General features: G+C 60.6%; 1 protein-coding gene across 4 annotated transcripts in view; it reads right to left on the bottom strand.

Moving 5' to 3' along the window:
* Positions 1-17,086, bottom strand: part of PKD1 (polycystin 1, transient receptor potential channel interacting) — a 53,175-nt gene that overhangs the window by 19,676 nt on the left and 16,413 nt on the right. For 3 of the 4 annotated variants that reach the window (XM_066382877.1, XM_066382878.1, XM_066382880.1), the window contains exons 2-17: positions 15,096-15,167; positions 14,905-14,976; positions 14,057-14,226; positions 13,124-13,792; positions 12,818-13,001; positions 11,872-12,092; positions 11,414-11,529; positions 9,831-9,957; positions 9,252-9,484; positions 7,912-8,667; positions 6,961-7,092; positions 6,625-6,800; positions 6,238-6,371; positions 2,003-5,619; positions 1,642-1,791; positions 102-245 (exon numbers count right to left, since the gene is read on the bottom strand). In XM_066382877.1, the coding sequence (XP_066238974.1) occupies positions 102-245; positions 1,642-1,791; positions 2,003-5,619; positions 6,238-6,371; positions 6,625-6,800; positions 6,961-7,092; positions 7,912-8,667; positions 9,252-9,484; positions 9,831-9,957; positions 11,414-11,529; positions 11,872-12,092; positions 12,818-13,001; positions 13,124-13,792; positions 14,057-14,226; positions 14,905-14,976; positions 15,096-15,167 (6,973 nt within the window). The remainder of the gene's footprint in view (positions 1-101; positions 246-1,641; positions 1,792-2,002; positions 5,620-6,237; positions 6,372-6,624; positions 6,801-6,960; positions 7,093-7,911; positions 8,668-9,251; positions 9,485-9,830; positions 9,958-11,413; positions 11,530-11,871; positions 12,093-12,817; positions 13,002-13,123; positions 13,793-14,056; positions 14,227-14,904; positions 14,977-15,095; positions 15,168-17,086) is intronic. The other variant, XM_066382879.1, reaches the window with a different exon arrangement.

Raw genomic sequence — 17,086 nt, 5'->3', positions numbered from 1 at the left:
GGGTGGCACTGGTACTGCTGTCACCTCCAGGGCTTGGGCACCTCCCCACCTAAGCCCAGACCCTATACCAACCCTGCTCCGACCCCAGGCCCCCAGCTCACCCCTCGCTTGGAGCCCCCACTGCAGCTGTCACAGCGGCCCTCCAAGTACACATAGGAGCTGCGGCTCACTGCGTACACCCCCTGTGCCTTGCAGGACACGCACTCCAAGGACACAATGGGCAGCTGGCCACTCCGGATGAGCACCTGTGGTGGGGTGGGATTAGATTACAGGGAGGCCATGCTCTGAGACGGGGCCTCTGCCTTAGAGGCCCAGCTCCCAAGTCTGCTCAGGGTGGTGGGGTGGTCCGGCCCAGAAGGGCCTCGTCCTCTGCACATGCTCTCGCCCCCAGTGGGAAAGCTCCCCTCTGTGCCCTGCCAACTACTCAGCCCAAACTCGAAATTCCCATGGGACAGTGTGCATTCATCTGGTTATGGAGTAGGGATCATCTCAAGGAGCAGAGACCATGTTGGGCTAATTTATTGCAGCATTAAGTGCCCAGCTTGGTCCTGGCACACAGGAGGCACTTGATATGTGCTCACATATCAATGCGCCCATGGATTGAGGACAACTATGTTTTATACAGCCCCTCCTGAAGTTCCTGCTGTCCTGGGCTGGAGGGTGGGACCCAACTCAGACAGCCTAGCCAGGTTGGACTTCTGCTCCAAGCACTTACCTCCCCAGACACTCCCTCTTGTACAGGCCACCTAGGAAGCCTGGCACTGGGGACAGATACCCCACCCCAGGTACCAGCAAAGCCTGGCATACCTGCTCCCATCAGCAGGCCCAACAGCAGGGGGGGGTAGCTGATATGGGGTCACCGCACACCAGTCCTGACCTACCTGGCCGACCCAGGGGAGGGGATCAGAGCAAGTACCAACAGAGAGGGAAGAACAGCACCCCCTTAGAAAACTAGGACAGCCACTCTCAGGAAGCAATGTTTCTTCCTTGTTAGCCTTTGCGCTGTTGGGACAGTTTATGCCTCAAAATCACAAGAGCTCCACACCTCCAAGGTTTGAAGCGTAGCGTACTGCGTTTGGAAGAAGTAATGCTAAAGCAGGATGTCTTACTAAACAGAATTTGTATCAGAATTTGTGACTCAGAGAACTGATAGCCTCTGTAAGTACTACAATGTAGGAAACCTTTAAAAAGGGTGTTTGGGCCTGACCAGGCGGTGGTGCAGTGGATAGAGCATCGGACTGGGCCGCGGAGAACCCAGGTTCGAGACCCCGAGGTCGCCAGCTTGAGCGTGGGCTCATTGGGTTTGAGCAAGGCTCACCAGCTTGAGCCCAAGGTCGCTGGCTTGAGCAAGGGGTTACTCGGTCTGCTGTAGCCCCCGGGTAAAGGCACATATGAGAAATCAATCAATGAACAACTAAGGAACTGCAACAAAGGATTGATGTTTCTCATCTCTCTCCTTTCCTGTTTGTCCCTATCTGTCCCTCTCTCTGTCTCTGCCACACAAAAAATAAAAAGGGTGTTTGGCCCTATCTGTGGGAGGCAGCCCTGTGCACGCAGTCCTTCCTGGCAGCGACCCCTCCCCCCACCGCAGGCCTGAGGCTCCCCTTTCCTGGCCTAAGGCCAAGGGAGGGTGGCACCTACCGTCTGGTTGGTGGACTCCTCCTTCCTGCCGGCCTTCCACACAATCAGGTTGAAGGTATATTCCACACCAGCTTGCAGGCGCTCCCGAGGGATGGTGACTATGCTGTTTCCACGGGGCCCAAAGTTCAGCACACATCCGCCGGTCACACTCTGTGATCCACAACAGGGGCAGTGAGACCCTGGCCCCATCTCAGTGCAGAGCCTGGGCCAGAGGACAGCTAGGGACACCACCCTCCCTCTGCTGGGATCAAGCCCACCAGGACTGTGCCAGCACATGGACCCCCTCCCGGGTTCATTAGTGCAAACAATTGCGGGGGGCTGGAAAGACACCCCCTTTCTCTGGCCCCGCCGTGCAGCTGACCTGTGTTGAGGCCACACAGGCCCAGTGGAAGCTGAGGGGCGTCTGGTCACCATCCTCTAGGTTGGGGTCGTAGGACTTGCTTCCATCCAGCACGAGGTCCTGCATATCTGACCACACGCGGTACGAGCCCCCCTCAACAATGGGTACTAAGCGCTCTGGCGCCACTGTCACATTGGCCTGGATGCTCTGTGACAGGGGTGTGTCCCCAAACGACACCACAAACACAAAGCAGTAGTGACCCACAGGCAGCACCAGGCGAGGCACCACCAGCTGGGGCCGGCTCACGTCCACACCAGGCAGGGCCACACGGGCTGTGCGCCCAGGCCGTAGGCAGCTGGCGGCACGGTACACCTCCCAGCGGTACTCAGTCTGGTAGGTGACACAGTCACGGAGGTCGATGTGGGCCTCCAAGTAGTTGCGCTGGGAGCGCCGCATTAGCACCTGTGGCGGCAGCGCCACGTCCACCCTGGGCTCCCTGCAGGCCAGCACGTGGACAGTGACTGTGGCCTGTGCCACGAAGAAACTCACCAGGTTGGAGGCATTCACCTCCACTTGGTAGTCTCCGGGCTGCAGGTAGAAGTGGTCGGCCCAGGGATCTTCTGTGCCCTCTGCTGGGGTCCCGTCCCCAAAGTCCCAGCGGTAGACCACGCGCCGGGGACTGGGGCTTGTGGCAGCCTCGAATCGGGCTGAATGGTTGGTGAAGCAGCGGCTGCTACGCAGCCCCACGTGCTGAATAACATCCTGGACCTCAACCACTAGGGTATGGTTCACACCGCCCAGCTCGTTAAAGGCACGCACGTGGATCTCTAGTAACCCCGCAGCCACGGGGGTGTAGGTGACATCACGACCTGATAGGATGACCAGCGAGTCCCCCTGGACCTTCTGTAAGGAGAAGTACCAGGCATAGGCGACACGAGAGCCCCGCTGTACCCGGGCCGTGAAGTTCCTCTCAGTACCTGTGGCAATGCCTGCTTCACAGCAGTTGGGCACCTGGAGCCCACCCACGGCCTCCAGCACCAGGATGCGGGCCTGCGCCTGTGCCCGGCTCACGTGGTTCTCAGCCTGGATGCTCAAGGTGTAGTCCCCAACCCGCGGGAAGCTGCGGGAAAAGTGACGCCCTGGCAGCACTTCAAGGCCAGCCCCGCTGACCTGTAGGTGGAAGCTGACGGCTGAACCAGCAGCTAGCAAGATCTGGAAGTGGACCAACTGCCCGGGCTCCACCACCTTGCTGCTGGCCCACAGTTCCAGGCCCACAACAGGCTCCTCCACTGTAAGATTGTGTGTCGCTGTGACCCAACTGACTGCATTGGAGGCGTTGAGCTGCACAGAGAAGGCGCCAGCATCAGGGAAGACCACAGTGACACGCTGGCCATGCCTGCTGCCCCCCAGAACAGCCCAGCACCAGCTGACATTGGTACCCAAGGTCAACTGCCCCTGGAAGAGCACAGCAGAGCCGGTCACCACATAGCTGCTGTCTAGCTCATCGGTCCTGATGCTGAGACCACTCACGGGCACTTGCACAGCCAAGTCAATGGTGGCGTTGGCCAAGCCCAGCGGGTTCTTGGCTGTAACTGTGACCGGGTATAAGCCAGGAGTGAGAAAAGTGTGGGTCATGGATGGATCTGGGGACTCCCAGCTCAGTCCTTCCTTCAGGGACCAGGTGTAAATAACACCACTGCCACCAGCCAGTTCAGCACAGAAGGTGACACTCACGTTGACAGAGGCCGGATTTGGGGAGGCAGTCACAGCCAGCTGCCTTATGGGCTCCACAAAGTCCACAGTGCGGTTGGCCATGGCACTGCCCAGCATGTTTGTGGCCCGCAGCTGGACGTGGTAGGTGCCAGCTTCGAGCACAGTAAGCAAGAAGGATCTGCCACTGCCGACCAGAGTGGGGCCGCCGTCCCGCTGGGCAGTCCAGCCATAGGAGATGTTGGTACCGTCCCTGACCACCGCCTGCAGCTGAAGGGTGCTGTTGGTGGGAAAACAGCAGCTGCCGCCGCCACCAGCCACCTGGAGCCCCTCAATGCGCTGCAGCACGTAGACAAAGATGCTGTCCTGGGCGGTGCCCACCTCATTCTCGGCTGTGACGATGATGTTGAAGGTGCCCACAGAGCGGAAGGTGTAGGAGATGGTGGGGCCCCCAGGAATGGGTGTGCATCGGTCACAGAGCACCCAAGAGTAGCGCACATCACTGCCCGCCTCCAGCGAGGTGCTGAAGCTCACGCTGCCATTCAGGGGCACCACCGTGCGGCTGGCGTTGACGCTGAGACCCTGCACGCGCCGCTGTACCGAGACGTTCAGCCGGGCCTCGCTGCGGCTCACCTCGTTCCAGCCGGCCACTCTGACGGTGAAGTGGCCTGTGCTGGCGTACATGTGGGTGACCGCAGGGCCCTCGCACTGCCCGCCGTCCCCCAGCTCCCACAGGTAGGTGGCGGGGCGTCCGTGGCCCACGGTGGAGAAGAGGTAGGGCTGCTGCAGCTCCAGCACACGGGACCCGTTGACCCTGATGCCCGTGACCTCCACGGGCTCCTGCACCTCCACGAGCGCCGTGTCGTTGGCAGCCGAGATGTTGTTGGACACAGTGACTGTCACCAGGTAGGATCCTGCATCCCAATAGGTGAATGTGACTTCGGGGACCCGGATGCAGGGGGTGTCCTCGGTGCCAAAGTCCCAGGTGTAGCGGTAGGGGGCTGGGGGCCAGGCATGGGCCACTAGCCGGGCCTCCTCTCCGAGCCGCACAAACTGCCTCTCGGGGAGCAGGGTAACGTTGCCCACCTCAGACTCCACACACACGCTGGTGAAGTAATGTGCCTTGTTCACTTGGCTCGAGAGAATGAGCGCCAGAGGAAACGTGCCGCTCCGTGTGAAGTTGTGCGTCACAGTCGGGTCTCCCCAGACCGTTGTGTTGGATGAGCCGTCTCCAAAGGTCCAATCGAAGACATAGTGGGCAGGGTCCCCAGTGACGTGGGCTGTGAACCGGGCCTGGGGCTGCGCAGGTATGCAGGCCACAGGATCAATCCACAACACCTCTAAAACAAAGACCTGCACGGGCAGGCTCTGTGCTAGGTGGCCGGCGGGGCTAGACACACCCACAGTCACTGTGCAGTTCTGAGCCCGCAAATACACATGCTCTACTGTGGCCTCAGGGCCCACGAGCACTGTGCCATCCCCCATGTCAAAAGTCCATGTGACATTGTCGCCTGACTCCAGGGTGGCACTGACCACCACAGGTGTGCCCTGCTCCACAGCTGGGCTCAGACTCACACTCAGGCCACGGAGTTCCTCAAAGACACGGACATCAGTGCATGCCACTGTGCTGCTCACTGTGTTGTTGACTTCCAGGCAGACACGGTATGTGCCCTTCAAGGTGTATGTGTGGTTGACCACTGGCTGGTGACATGTCACGGCTGGGGAGCCATCCCCAAAGTCCCACGTGTACAGGATGCCCCCAGGCGAGGGCAGCGGGTGCGGAGAAAAGGTGACGAGCTGGCCAGCCACCAGGACAGGGTTGTCCACAGCCACAGCCATGGCAGGAAGAGAGGCACGCACACTCACAGGCACCAGCTGCGTCAAGTTCTCGAAGGTGGTAGACACGAGCAGGGTCAAGTTGTACTCACCTGGGGGACAGGCCCAGAGTGAAATGGCCCCGTGGCCACTGCACCGCCTGCTCAGCACAATCCCTCCCTAACCCCTTGAGGGCTGCTGTGTGCAATGGCTTCTCGGGAGGGCAGAACAGGGCCATGGCCAAACAGAAAGGAGAACACCCCTGGGTCCCACCCTGGAGGTCCTCACAGCAAGGTGTGTGGGGGGTGCTCCCAACAGGGCAAGACACAGGGCTACAGCAGAAGCGGGACAAGGAGCAGAGTGTCTCTAGGGATGACTTCACTCAGAGGTTAAGAGTGAGTGCCAGCACAGAGCAAGGATGGTGGACGCCCTGCTGTTGACTTTATATTCTCTGTATGAGGCTTCTGGAATTTTAAAAGTAACTAAACAAGAACAGCCCCCTCCCACTTCTCTTCCAAAAAAGCCTCAAAGAAGGAGACAGGAGGGTCTAGTTTCTGATCAGCATATTCAAATCACAGGATGCAGTGACAGGGTCCACCCCCCACCCTTCTCCACCCCTCCTTCACCCTAGTAAGGCCCTGGGCCATCAATCCAAGCTAGCTCCCTGGGGGTTGCCCCTAGGGCAAAGGCATGCCCAGAGCGGGCCAGCAGGGTGGCCGGCCTGCCCTCACCTGGGACTGCGTAGGTGTGAGCAGCGCTGTGCTCCACCAGCACCTGGGCCACCATGGGATCTGGGACCTGGAAGGACTCGTTGTATGGAGGCTTGAACTGGCCAATCACCTGCTCCCCATCCCCGAAGGTCCACCTGCCGGGGCAGCAGGCAGGCAGTGAGCAGCTGGGGGGGATGAGTGGGAGGGGCTGGCTGCTCCCTGGGGGGCGCCCACTGGCCCAGCACAGCCCCTCTTTCCTTCCTGTCCCTTCAGTCAGCTTCCCATCCAGTCCCGTTGCCGTATCCCAGATCTTATGGCCCCAGCACCTCCCGACAGATGAGGGGCAGGGGAGGGAATGCTAGGGGAGAACCAGGCGCCCCTGCTCCCTGCTGGGCCCAGTGCACTCACACAAAGGACACCTCCACCGCCGAGTCCACCAGCACCTCGGCCGCCAGCACCAGTGTGGCGTTGGGGGACAGCACAGGCGGCACTGCGGACACCCGCAGGCCCTGCATCCTGTGCATCCGCTCCACAGTGACGTTGTAGTTCACAGTGACATTGCTCACATGGTTGGTGGCCGTCAGCTGTGGAGACAGGTGGCGATGACCTGGCTGCCAGCAGGCCTCAGGCAGTGGGCAGAGCCCCACCCTGCATTGACCCTGCTGAGTCAGGGGAGCAAAGCAAAGCAGAAATCGAAGGCAAGGGCACGCCCACCCCATTCCCTTGCCTGCGCCCTTTGCCCACCGAGAGCTTGAAGACAGCAGCACTCTGGTAGATGACGTTGAAGACCACATTGTGGAAGGTCAACGACTGCTTGTCATCGATGGTCCATCGGAAGACCACGTCTGACCCGGCCTCCACCGTGGGGCTATACCTCTGAGGGAAGGACACAGCGTTGGCCAACAGTGACCCCGCCCTCAGCCCATGTCTACCAGCCTGGACACACCTCCCTGTGGGGCTTCCTGGGGCAGGGCTTGAAGGCACTGTGGAGAGGGAAAGCCAGAAGGGGGGGCAGGGGAGGGTCCTAGGGCCACCCTACACTAAGGAGCCAGACGGAAGGGGACTGAGCCTGGGCTTAGTCACATCCTGACCTCTGCACCGGCTTCTCCACCCGTCATCTCCGAGTCTGCACACCCCTTCCCAGGCCCCTTAGTTGGACAGCACAATGCCATTTGGGAAGGCATGTGTTTCAAAGAGCCTCATGGCTAGACATTGCCCTGCACTGCCTGATAGAACGGGTGTGAAAAGGTGTGACTGGGTAAGCTAGGGGACACACTGTACAATGGCAGGGCTGTCAGAGACAGCCCTTTCCAAGGCTCCTGTGCAAAGGTGCAAAGCTGGTGGCTGCCTTGTTCAGGGTAGGCACCCCAGGCTGGGGACAGCCTCTTCCCAGAGAGGCACAGATGTGGCCAGGTGGCGTTAGACCCCACCTCAAAAAGTGCTTGAAAACACACCCAGGCTCGATGAGGCTAGAGGTGAGCGGAGTTCCATGTGTGTTTCTTGAAATGGGAGAGTGGAAAGAAATGTTCTCAGAGTCCCTGTTCTATCAGTGACTTTTCAGCAGTTTAGGAATGAATGACCACCTAGCAGGACTTGCCCGGAAACCAACCAAGCTCCTTCCTCACTGGGGAGGGGCCCCTCTGCATGAGCACCTTGTCTCAGAAGAAGCTGGGCAGACTTGCTGGCCACACTTACCACCAGGACGCCCTGCAGCACGCGGGCCTCGGGGCTGGGCGTGGCTCGGAGGCCGCAGATGGGCTCCTCCGCTTTCACCCACAGGCTGAGGTTTGCCCGGCTGGCGCTGTTCTCCACCACAACCTCCACTGCGTGCTGGCCCTCACTGAGCCTGGGCAGTGCCAACACGGAGAACAGGGTACTGTTGGGCTCACTGGCGCACCCAGGCACCAGGGCAGCCACCAAATCGGGACAGGTGGCCTCAAAGGGCGCGCTGATGTTGCCCCCAGGCCAGTGCACCGTGGCCGTGGCATTGGCACCGGAGTCCACCTGGAGCACCAGGGCAGAGCCGTTGGTGGACATGTAGAGGAGGCCGTCGTGGGGAACGGGGTGGACGACCCGCAGTCCAACCACGGGGGACAGCACCTCGAAGCTGCAGGACAGGTTGCGCCTCGACACACTGTTGCCCACAGAGGCCCGGACCTCGTAGCGGCCTGGCCGCTTCAGCCCTGGGTTGGACCACTGGCCTAACAGGGGGGTAACCCGCTCGGTGGCCGTGAGCAGCCGCAAGGCACAGGCCTGGCCAGTTGGGCTGGCCTCCAGCTCGGCGGGCAGGCAGGCCAGCCAGACCAAGGCATCCGTAGAGAGATACGGGGCCTCAGGACCGGAACGGCCCAGTGCCGGGGTGCAGCGCAGGAGGGCGCCCAGGCCAGCATCGTGCTGCAAACCTATGAGGTCACCAGGGAGCAGGGGGCCGTCCTGGACATGGAAGGCAACCTACAGGAGAGGGAGGTGGGGCTGTGTCAGGGCCCCACAGTGGGCCACCACTGGTCAGGGGCCTGCAGAGGAGCACTGGGCAGCAGCTCCATCAGGCGGGCAGGATCCCCCTGGCATAACCCCGAGTCGCTCCTCCACAAGGGTCTCAGCACTCATCACTCACTCACACTCCGCAAGGCTTCCCAGCGGCCCCCCAGCACTCGTGGTGGGACAGGCAGGGCGGCCTCAGGCCAAGAGAACACGCACAAGGCAGAGAGAATGCAGCAAGGGTGGGGCATCCCCAGGCAGGACGGTCCTCTGAGGGACACTGCAGACGAGACTTGAAGGACAGGAAGGAGCCAGCCAAGCAAGAGAGGTTTCGAGAGTCCTCCTTGGAAGGCACAGAAAGTGAAAAGATCCTGGGGGGAGCTTCTCGTGCTGGGAGATGAACAAAGGCTCTGACAAGGCCAGAGGCAGGCAGGGGACTGGTTGGGGGACCCAGTGGATGATGCAAAAGCATCTGCATTTTATCTGTGTTTATGGGGAGAGCCAGACCTTGGGTGACTAAGGGGGAGGCAGAAGGCACCCAGGCCAGTGACACATACCGAGTACTGGGCCGGAGGACCCGCAGGCACAGAGAAGAGGAACTCCTTCCACAGTGTGTAGGAGGCCCCTGGAAGCCCCAGCCCTGATGTGGACCCGTTGGCACAGGCCTGAGGGTGGCAGCGGGTGTCCAGTGGCAGGCAGATGTTAGACCTGGGGCACCAGAGGCCCTCTGGCGTGCACTCAGCAGCTGGCTCAGTCCTGTTCTCAGGCTCGCTGCTGTTTTCCAGGGCTGCTGCGAGGAGAGGAAGGGTGTCACAGGTCCTAATTTGCTAATAGGCTGCATCAGGGGCACCCACTACTACAGGAGGCCCTGCAGAAAGTGCCCCTGGCCTCCCCTACCCCGCCCAACTCTGGGCCAGCTGACTAACTCAGGAGAACCCCACGCACACACCCAGGCAAGCCCTACCCCATCTGTCCTTGGGATCCCGAGCATGAGTAAGTGACTCTATGGACCTATATGGACCCCTCTCCGTCCATCTGAGGCTGGAAACCAGTCCAGTGGCCAAGGGACCAGCAGGCATGACAGTGCAGAGAGGCTACCCAAGCCCCTAACTCCCACCACCAGGACAGAGTCCCACCTGCTTCTCCCATGGGCCGGTACACCTGTAGCCTCATCTGGGCAGGCCGGCCAAGCTCCTGGGTTCCAAATTCGGCAGTGGTGAGGAAGGCTTCATGGCTCAGGCTCAGCCCAGGGAACACCATCACCTGGTGAGGTGGGAGGGGGGACAAGGATGTTGGGATGGGGATTGGCACCCTCAGCTCCACAGACCGGGCCCTCAGGCTCCACCAGCCTAGAGAGGAAGGAACCACGAGATGGGGCTCTATGAGGCCCCCGACGTTTCATTAGGGAGGAAAAGTCACACCAAAACCATCAGTGAGCAGCAGGACCCCCACTTGGTTGGTTGTTTGTTTTTAAATCCACAGACACAGAGAGAAAGGCTCAGGAGCTCAGAGCTCTCCTGGATACCAGAACCGGGGCTTCTCCCTACACAAGAACAGGTTTTCTAAACCATCTCTACTGGGCACACAGGGCATTAAAAAAGAGAGATGCTCTGCCCATCTGAAGCCCCTGTTCCGTTGCTTGGCAACTGAACTATTTTAGTGCCTGAGGCGAGGCCATGGAGTCATCCTCAGTGCTTAGGGCTAGCTTGCTTGAACCATTTGAGCCATGGCTGCAGGAGGAAAAGGGAGGGGAGCAAATGCGTGCTTCTACTGTGTTCCCAGACTGGAAATCAAACCTGGGACTTCCACATGCCGGGCCAACGCTCTACCGTTGAGCCAACTGGCCAGGGCCAAAAAAGTTTTTGGGTTTTTTTTCTGAAGTTAGAAGCAGGGAGGCAGACACACAGACTCCTGCATGCGCCCAACCAGGATAAACCCAGCATGCCCACTAGGGGACAATGCTCTGCCCATCTGGGCAATTGCTCCATTGCAACCGGAGCCATTCTAGCGCCTGAGGCAGAGGCCATGGAGCCATCCTCAGCTCCCGGCCCAACTCTGCTCCAATGGAGCCTTGGCTGCAGGAGGCAAAGAGAGAGAGAGGAGAAGGGGAAGGGTAGAGAAGCAGATGGGCGCTTCTCCTGTGTGCCCTGGCCAGAAATTGAACCCAGGACTTCCACACCCTGGGCCGACGCTCTACCACTGAGCCAACTGGCCAGGGCCAGCTTGTTTTTTTTTTGTTTTTTTTTTTTCATTTCTGAAGCTGGAAACGGGGAGAGACAGCCAGACAGACTCCCGCATGCGCCCGACCGGGATCCACCCGGCACGCCCACCAGGGGCGATGCTCTGCCCACCAGGGGGCGATGCTCTGCCCATCCTGGGCGTCGCCATATTGCGACCAGAGCCACTCTAGCGCCTGAGGCAGAGGCCAAGGAGCCATCCCCAGCGCCCGGGCCATCTTTGCTCCAATGGAGCCTCGGCTGCGGGAGGGGAAGAGAGAGACAGAGAGGAAAGCGCGGCAGAGGGGTGGAGAAGCAAATGGGCGCTTCTCCTGTGTGCCCTGGCCGGGAATCGAACCCGGGTCCTCCGCACGCTAGGCCGACGCTCTACCGCTGAGCCAACCGGCCAGGGCCCCAGCTTGTTTTTTTTAAAGAGACATACTACAGCCAGAATAAGAGCGATCTCCACACTGTGCCCAGGGGTAGGATCTTGGCTGGCCTACCTCGACAGGCTCCCGGGGGGCAGAGAGGGCCTCTTGCTGTGCCAGGGGGATCAGGGGTCCCTGCAGGTCTCCGCTGGGTGCCCCCACAAGGAAGTTCTCTGCATCCCACACAGGGCCTGGGGCGGCAAGTGTGCAGTGAGGCATTGGTCCCAGGCCAAAGAGGCAAGTATCAGGGGCCAGGGCAGGACTGAGCCACCCAGCAGCAGCGCCCCAGCTCCCCCATCTTTGTCCGTCTCCTTCAGTGTGGGCTCAGCCCAGGACAACAACAGGTGCTTAGCAAACACCCAGTGAACACTGACCAGCTAAGGAGCCTGGGGCAGGGGTGGGGGTAAGCAGTACTGTCCTGGCCAAGTGTAGGAGGAGCTCTGGGGTGACCAGAAAAAGGTGTTTTTTGGGGGGATAGCTGTCCTGGCCCAGCGGAAAAGGCCCTCCCCAGAGCCCCCAGCCGCCCAGCGCACCTCCAGGCCGCAGCTCACAGACGTAGCTGTGTGGTGCGGAGCACAGGTCCGTGTTACACTGCCCAGCGGGCCCCAGGCGCACGCAGCGCTCCGCTGTGGCAGGGTGCGGCTCCCCGGGGAGCCAGTTCTGGCAGCTCTCCAGGCTGAAGGCCTCGCCCCGAGGTGACGGGCCAGCCTCAGCACCCTCCACTGCTGAAAAGCCGATCCACACATCCAGGCTCCTACAGATGATGGGATGGCAAGGACTCAGGGGTCTTCTCAAAGACAGGCATCCCCCCATTCATCCTCACTCTAGGGGCAAGCTTCTCACAGCAGCCCCTCAGGTGGGCTTTGCCCCCGCTCTCCAGGTGGGGAAACCAAGGCTCAAAGACACAACCTAGAGAGCAAGGCCCACAGGAGTGCCCATCCAGCCGCCCATGCCCTGGGGCTCGTGGCCCAGCTGAGGGGGCTCCGCCCCAATCAGATCTGCACACGTCCTGCGAGGAGGCCCAGGGTATGGCATTTGGGGACTAAGACCCCTACACATCAGCCCCCAAAGGGCTACTCCCCACAGCTCTACCAAGGTGGGAAAACTCTAAGAGGCAAGCATTTCAGACATGTGGATAGGGATGGACACAGGGACACAGAAAGAGAGATGAGGTGCTGAGATCAGAGCCAGGCACTGGGGCCCGCCATGCTAACTGGGCAACCTTGGGAAAGGGCCTTGACCACTCCAGGCCTTGCTCTCCCTCTGCACCCTGAGGATATCCAAGGTCTGATTTCACAGTCCAGCTGGGCTCTTCCCACACGGGGAACCGCAAGAGGTGGAGGATCTGGCCTCCGTACCCTCCCCACTGCCAGCCACGACAGGTACTGAGGCCTCTCTAGCCACTTCCACCTCTCCGCCTCACCACCTCAGCTCTGCCCCCTCCACAACCTCCCAGCCTCTCAGGGTGGGGGCAGGTACCTGGTGACCCGGGAAACCAGGAAGTGCTGGACGGCAGGACTGTCCACCATGGCCAGGGCGGCCCCAGCCCAGGCCCGGCACCGCTCCTGTGCCTGCACCCAGGTCGCCTTCTCCGCTACCAGGCGGTAGCAGTGCCCATTACCAGGGAAGATCTCGGTGTCGGAGGGGCATAAGGGATGTACCACTGGGGGCCAGCAGGGAATGAGATGGGGCATTAAAATGTGTGCCCATCTGGGACTCTGCCCCCCCCCCCCGACCCTGGGGTGGGAAACAGGAATGGTGACAGAGGCTCAGGGAGGCACCCACCTTGGGCCAGCTCCTCGCCCAGGGCCACTATGCTGTAGGTCGCCTCAAGGCCTGAGCCACCACGATTTCTGATACTAAGCTGCAGGGTCTCATTATTGTGCAGTGAGGCTGGACACAGGAGCTCCAGGGCAGCAGGAACCGCCTCCACCTGCACCTCTGTCTCCAGCCGGGATGAGCCAGCCCCCAGGGCCAGCACCGCAGTCACGTGATGGCGCCCAGGAAGCACATAGTAATGAGTGCTGGCAGGACCAGCAGTGTCCACTTCAGGGGAGTTGTCACCAAAGTCCCAGTGTATGGAGCTGATGGGCAGCAAGGCAGTGACATGGAAGGCTGCTGGCTGGCCAGAGGCCAGGGGTCCTTGGGGTCCCACCAGGGAAGCCCCTGGGGAGGCAGGGAAGACATTCTGGAGGAGGGTGGGGCCCCCACAGGCTGGGACAGAGGGCAGTGGGGGGCTGGAACAGAAGGGCAGGCAGGCAGAGGTGTTGGGGGAATGGGCAGCCCCGCACAGGCAGTGGCCTTGGTCTGAGAGGGCCGCGAGGCCCTGGCCGGTCGAGAAGCAGAAGGCACTGCAGGCCTCGGGCACCAGTGGACCCTCGCGGGCAGCTGAGAAGGCCACCACCACCACGGAACCCGAGCTGTTGTCAGGGAGGCAGGCGACGTACTTCTCACCTGGAAGGGGCAGATGGCTGCCTCTCGGCCCCCATTCTCGATCCCAGATCACCCTACCCCACCCCATCCCACCACCGGTCTTCCCCCGCACTGTCTCCCCAGTCCACAGGGCCTTCCTGACCCAGGCGGTCTGTCTCAGCTAGGTTCCCCACGTTCCCATCTACTGTTGCCCCAGCTGGTGACCCCTGCGCACTTCCAGGGTCCCTGCTTGGCAGGGCTCCCCGTAGGGAAGGGCCCAGCTGGCCCTGCTCCACCCGCACTCACCACAGCCGCTGTCAGACAAGGGGACTTGGAGGAGGGGCAGGCCAGCCAGAGGGCTCGGCCCCGCACAAGTGGCTGCCTCCGGCTGCACCACGTGAATCCGCTGCTCCTCTGCCCAGCGTGGCAGCCAAGCTAGACCACAGTCACACTCCAACGGGTTTCCACTCAGGTTTCTACAGGAGGGGCAGCGCCAGGTGCTCGGTGTGCAGGGGGCAGGAGTGGGGGACCAGGCCTGGCCTTGAGGAAGGGTCCAGGACCCCCGACAAGTACAGTTTCCCACTACCCCCGTGACAGCCTGCCATGGACCTGAGTCGGGGAACTCCAAGAGGCGAGCGAATGGCCCCTCAGGGTCTGGCCTTAAACTAAGAAGCAGGTCTGAAGGCCAGGTCAGGAGCGCAGGGTGTTGTTGGGAGCCCATGGGCCTAGCCATGGACACCCATAAAAAACAATGCAACTGGCCCTGGCTGGTTGGCTCAGTGGTAGAGCGTCGGCCTGGCGTGCAGAAGTTCCAGGTTCAATTCCCGGCCAGGGCACACAGGAGACACCCATCTGCTTCTCCACCCCTCCCCCTCTCCTTCCTCTCTGTCTCTCTCTTCCCCTCCCGCAGCGAGGCTCCATTGGAGTAAAGTTGGCCCGGGCGCTGGGGATGGCTCCTTGGCCTCTGCCCCAGGTGCTAGAGTGGCTCTGGTAGCAACAGAGCAACGCCCCAGAGGGACCGAGCATCGCCCCCTGGTGGGCAGAGCGTCGCCCCCTGGTGGGCGTGCCGGGTGGATCCCGGTCGGGCGCATGCGGGAGTCTGACTGTCTCTCCCCATTTCCAGCTTCAGGAAAAAAAAAAAAAATGCAACTTACATTTCACTTAAATTAAATAAATTAGCAAACATTCCTTCTTCTAATGTAGAAATCTTGTTGTTGCTTATGTCCCTGAAAGAAATGGGAGATTCAGCAGGGTCTAAGGAATGCCCCTGTAACCACAATGGTGACCAGCCCCTGCTGCCTGCCCACCCTGTGGAATCCACAGCTGAGCTAAAGGGGACACTCACAACTCTGTCAGTGCTGAGAGATTCGCCAGAAGCCCGAAATCCAACGCCCGGAGCAGGTTGTGAGAGACGTCTCTGTGGAACAAAACAGCCACAGGTCAGCCCGAGACCCTCAGGAGGGTGCAAAGCGGACCCTGAGCCCCTCCCTGGAAGCTGTAGCTTCCCACCCTCCAAGCTCCCTAGTCCCAGGGCCAGAGTGGAGCATTGGAATGCAGAGCCACCTGAGCTGAGCAAGGCAGCAGAGGGCAGCGGGGGCCCCTCAGGACTCCATCCACACCCCACCTGATCCCTTCTCCCTGGCCCAGCAAGACCATCCCACACCACGGAGGGCAGACTTCACCCCCCTCTCCACACGAGTCTGGGACACACCACAGCAGTCCAGGGCCAGGGGCCCAGCTGCTGCCAGCTGGGGAGGCCTCTGAGTGCTCCTGAGACACAGCGGGGCACAGAGACCAGAGGAACAGGGTGGGGGGAGCCCTCGTGGATGACCCAGTAACACAGTGATAGTGATAGCCCATATCAAACCTCACGGTTAGCGAGACCCCAATAAAACCCCACACAGTCAACAAAGTAACACACAGGTTCAATGAGAAGCGTAACTGCACAAGAACCATCAGGAAAACGCAAGGCCCTGGCCAGTCGTTAGAGCATCGTCCTGAAATGCCAAGAAACACCAAGGTTGTGTGGGTTTAATCCCCAGTGTCTGCCTGCTGGAGTCCCCCCACTCAGGACATGGCAGGGTGTCACGGGTTCGTGGGGGCCTGTACTTGTCGGAGCACATATAGGAAGCAGCAAGTGGGTGCACAACTAAGTGAAATAAAGAATGCTTCTCTCTCTCTTTCCCGTCTCTACCAAAAAAAAAAAAAAAATCAATAAAAACATTTTTAAAAGTTGAAACATGGATTGACACTGTGTTCAACTGCACTTCACCTCTAGGAGTGGTTGCACTGACCCATAAAGCACAGGCATCTCCGGAAACAGACTGCGACCCTACAGGAATCTGTGCACAGACAAGATTGACACAAGAGCCCACTCTTGAGCCAACAAGCCCGCTTGACCTTCCAGCCCAGAGGCAGAGGTCACAGTCCACCCTGCCCATTCACCTCCTGGGGCGGGGACCTGTGGACCACCCAGATTCAGTGGATACCTCGGTCACCTGACCCACCCCACCCTCCTTATCACCATGGTCTCCAAATAAATGGGGTCTGGGTCTCCCACTCACAAGCCCCTGCCCTCTGATGTCTCAGAACGTCTCTCACCAGCCCTGTCTTCCCACCAGTGGCCACCAGTCATGCAGAGACTGGAGGTCCATCAATGCCTCCTCCAGACCTGCCAGCCCAGCTCCTAAAACACTAAGACTCCCTCACCCTACTCCAGCTACAGCCTGCTCCAAACCCCATCCCCAGCTCCTGCGCTTCCCCCACAGCCCCTCCCCTCCCAGCTCCACGGCAGCCTGGGGTGGGGTGGGAGAGGCGTGTTCTGAAGCCCAGCTCCCATCAGTCACCCTTGGGAATAGACCCTGCTGTCTCTAACCTGCTCTGAACACGGCCGGAGCTCAGTAGGAACTGGCTACTGTGAAACAAGGTCCTCCTGGAAGCCAAGGCACCGAGTGCCAGCCCAGGCCGCTGGCCTCCACACACAGGCCCCAAGGACACAGGGCTGAGGGGGGGACAGGGTCCCAGGGCTTGGTAGGCTGGGATGCCGGGCACAGCCCTCTGCCCGGCTCATGGGACCACCTCTGGAACCAGGCTCAGGAAATGACCCTCACCCCAGCCCCTGACCTCTGCTCCTCCCTGGAGAACCGCTGGCCACATGGGGTCTCATTGGCAACCAATACTTGAATACTGGCTACCTACCAATGATGGGGGCGAGGTCTCAGCTAGGCTGCTCCCACTATCCTGGCTCCCAACATACCCAGGGGGCCACCTAGGGAACTTTTAGAGGGCATCACTGGCCTCTCAGTGACCAATGTAGGGAGCCAGGCCCAGAGGGGC

This window comes from Saccopteryx leptura, chromosome 4 (genome assembly GCF_036850995.1).
Source record: "Saccopteryx leptura isolate mSacLep1 chromosome 4, mSacLep1_pri_phased_curated, whole genome shotgun sequence".
NCBI classification, from domain to species: domain Eukaryota; kingdom Metazoa; phylum Chordata; class Mammalia; order Chiroptera; family Emballonuridae; genus Saccopteryx; species Saccopteryx leptura.
This window is presented reverse-complemented; position numbering and strand designations above follow the sequence as displayed.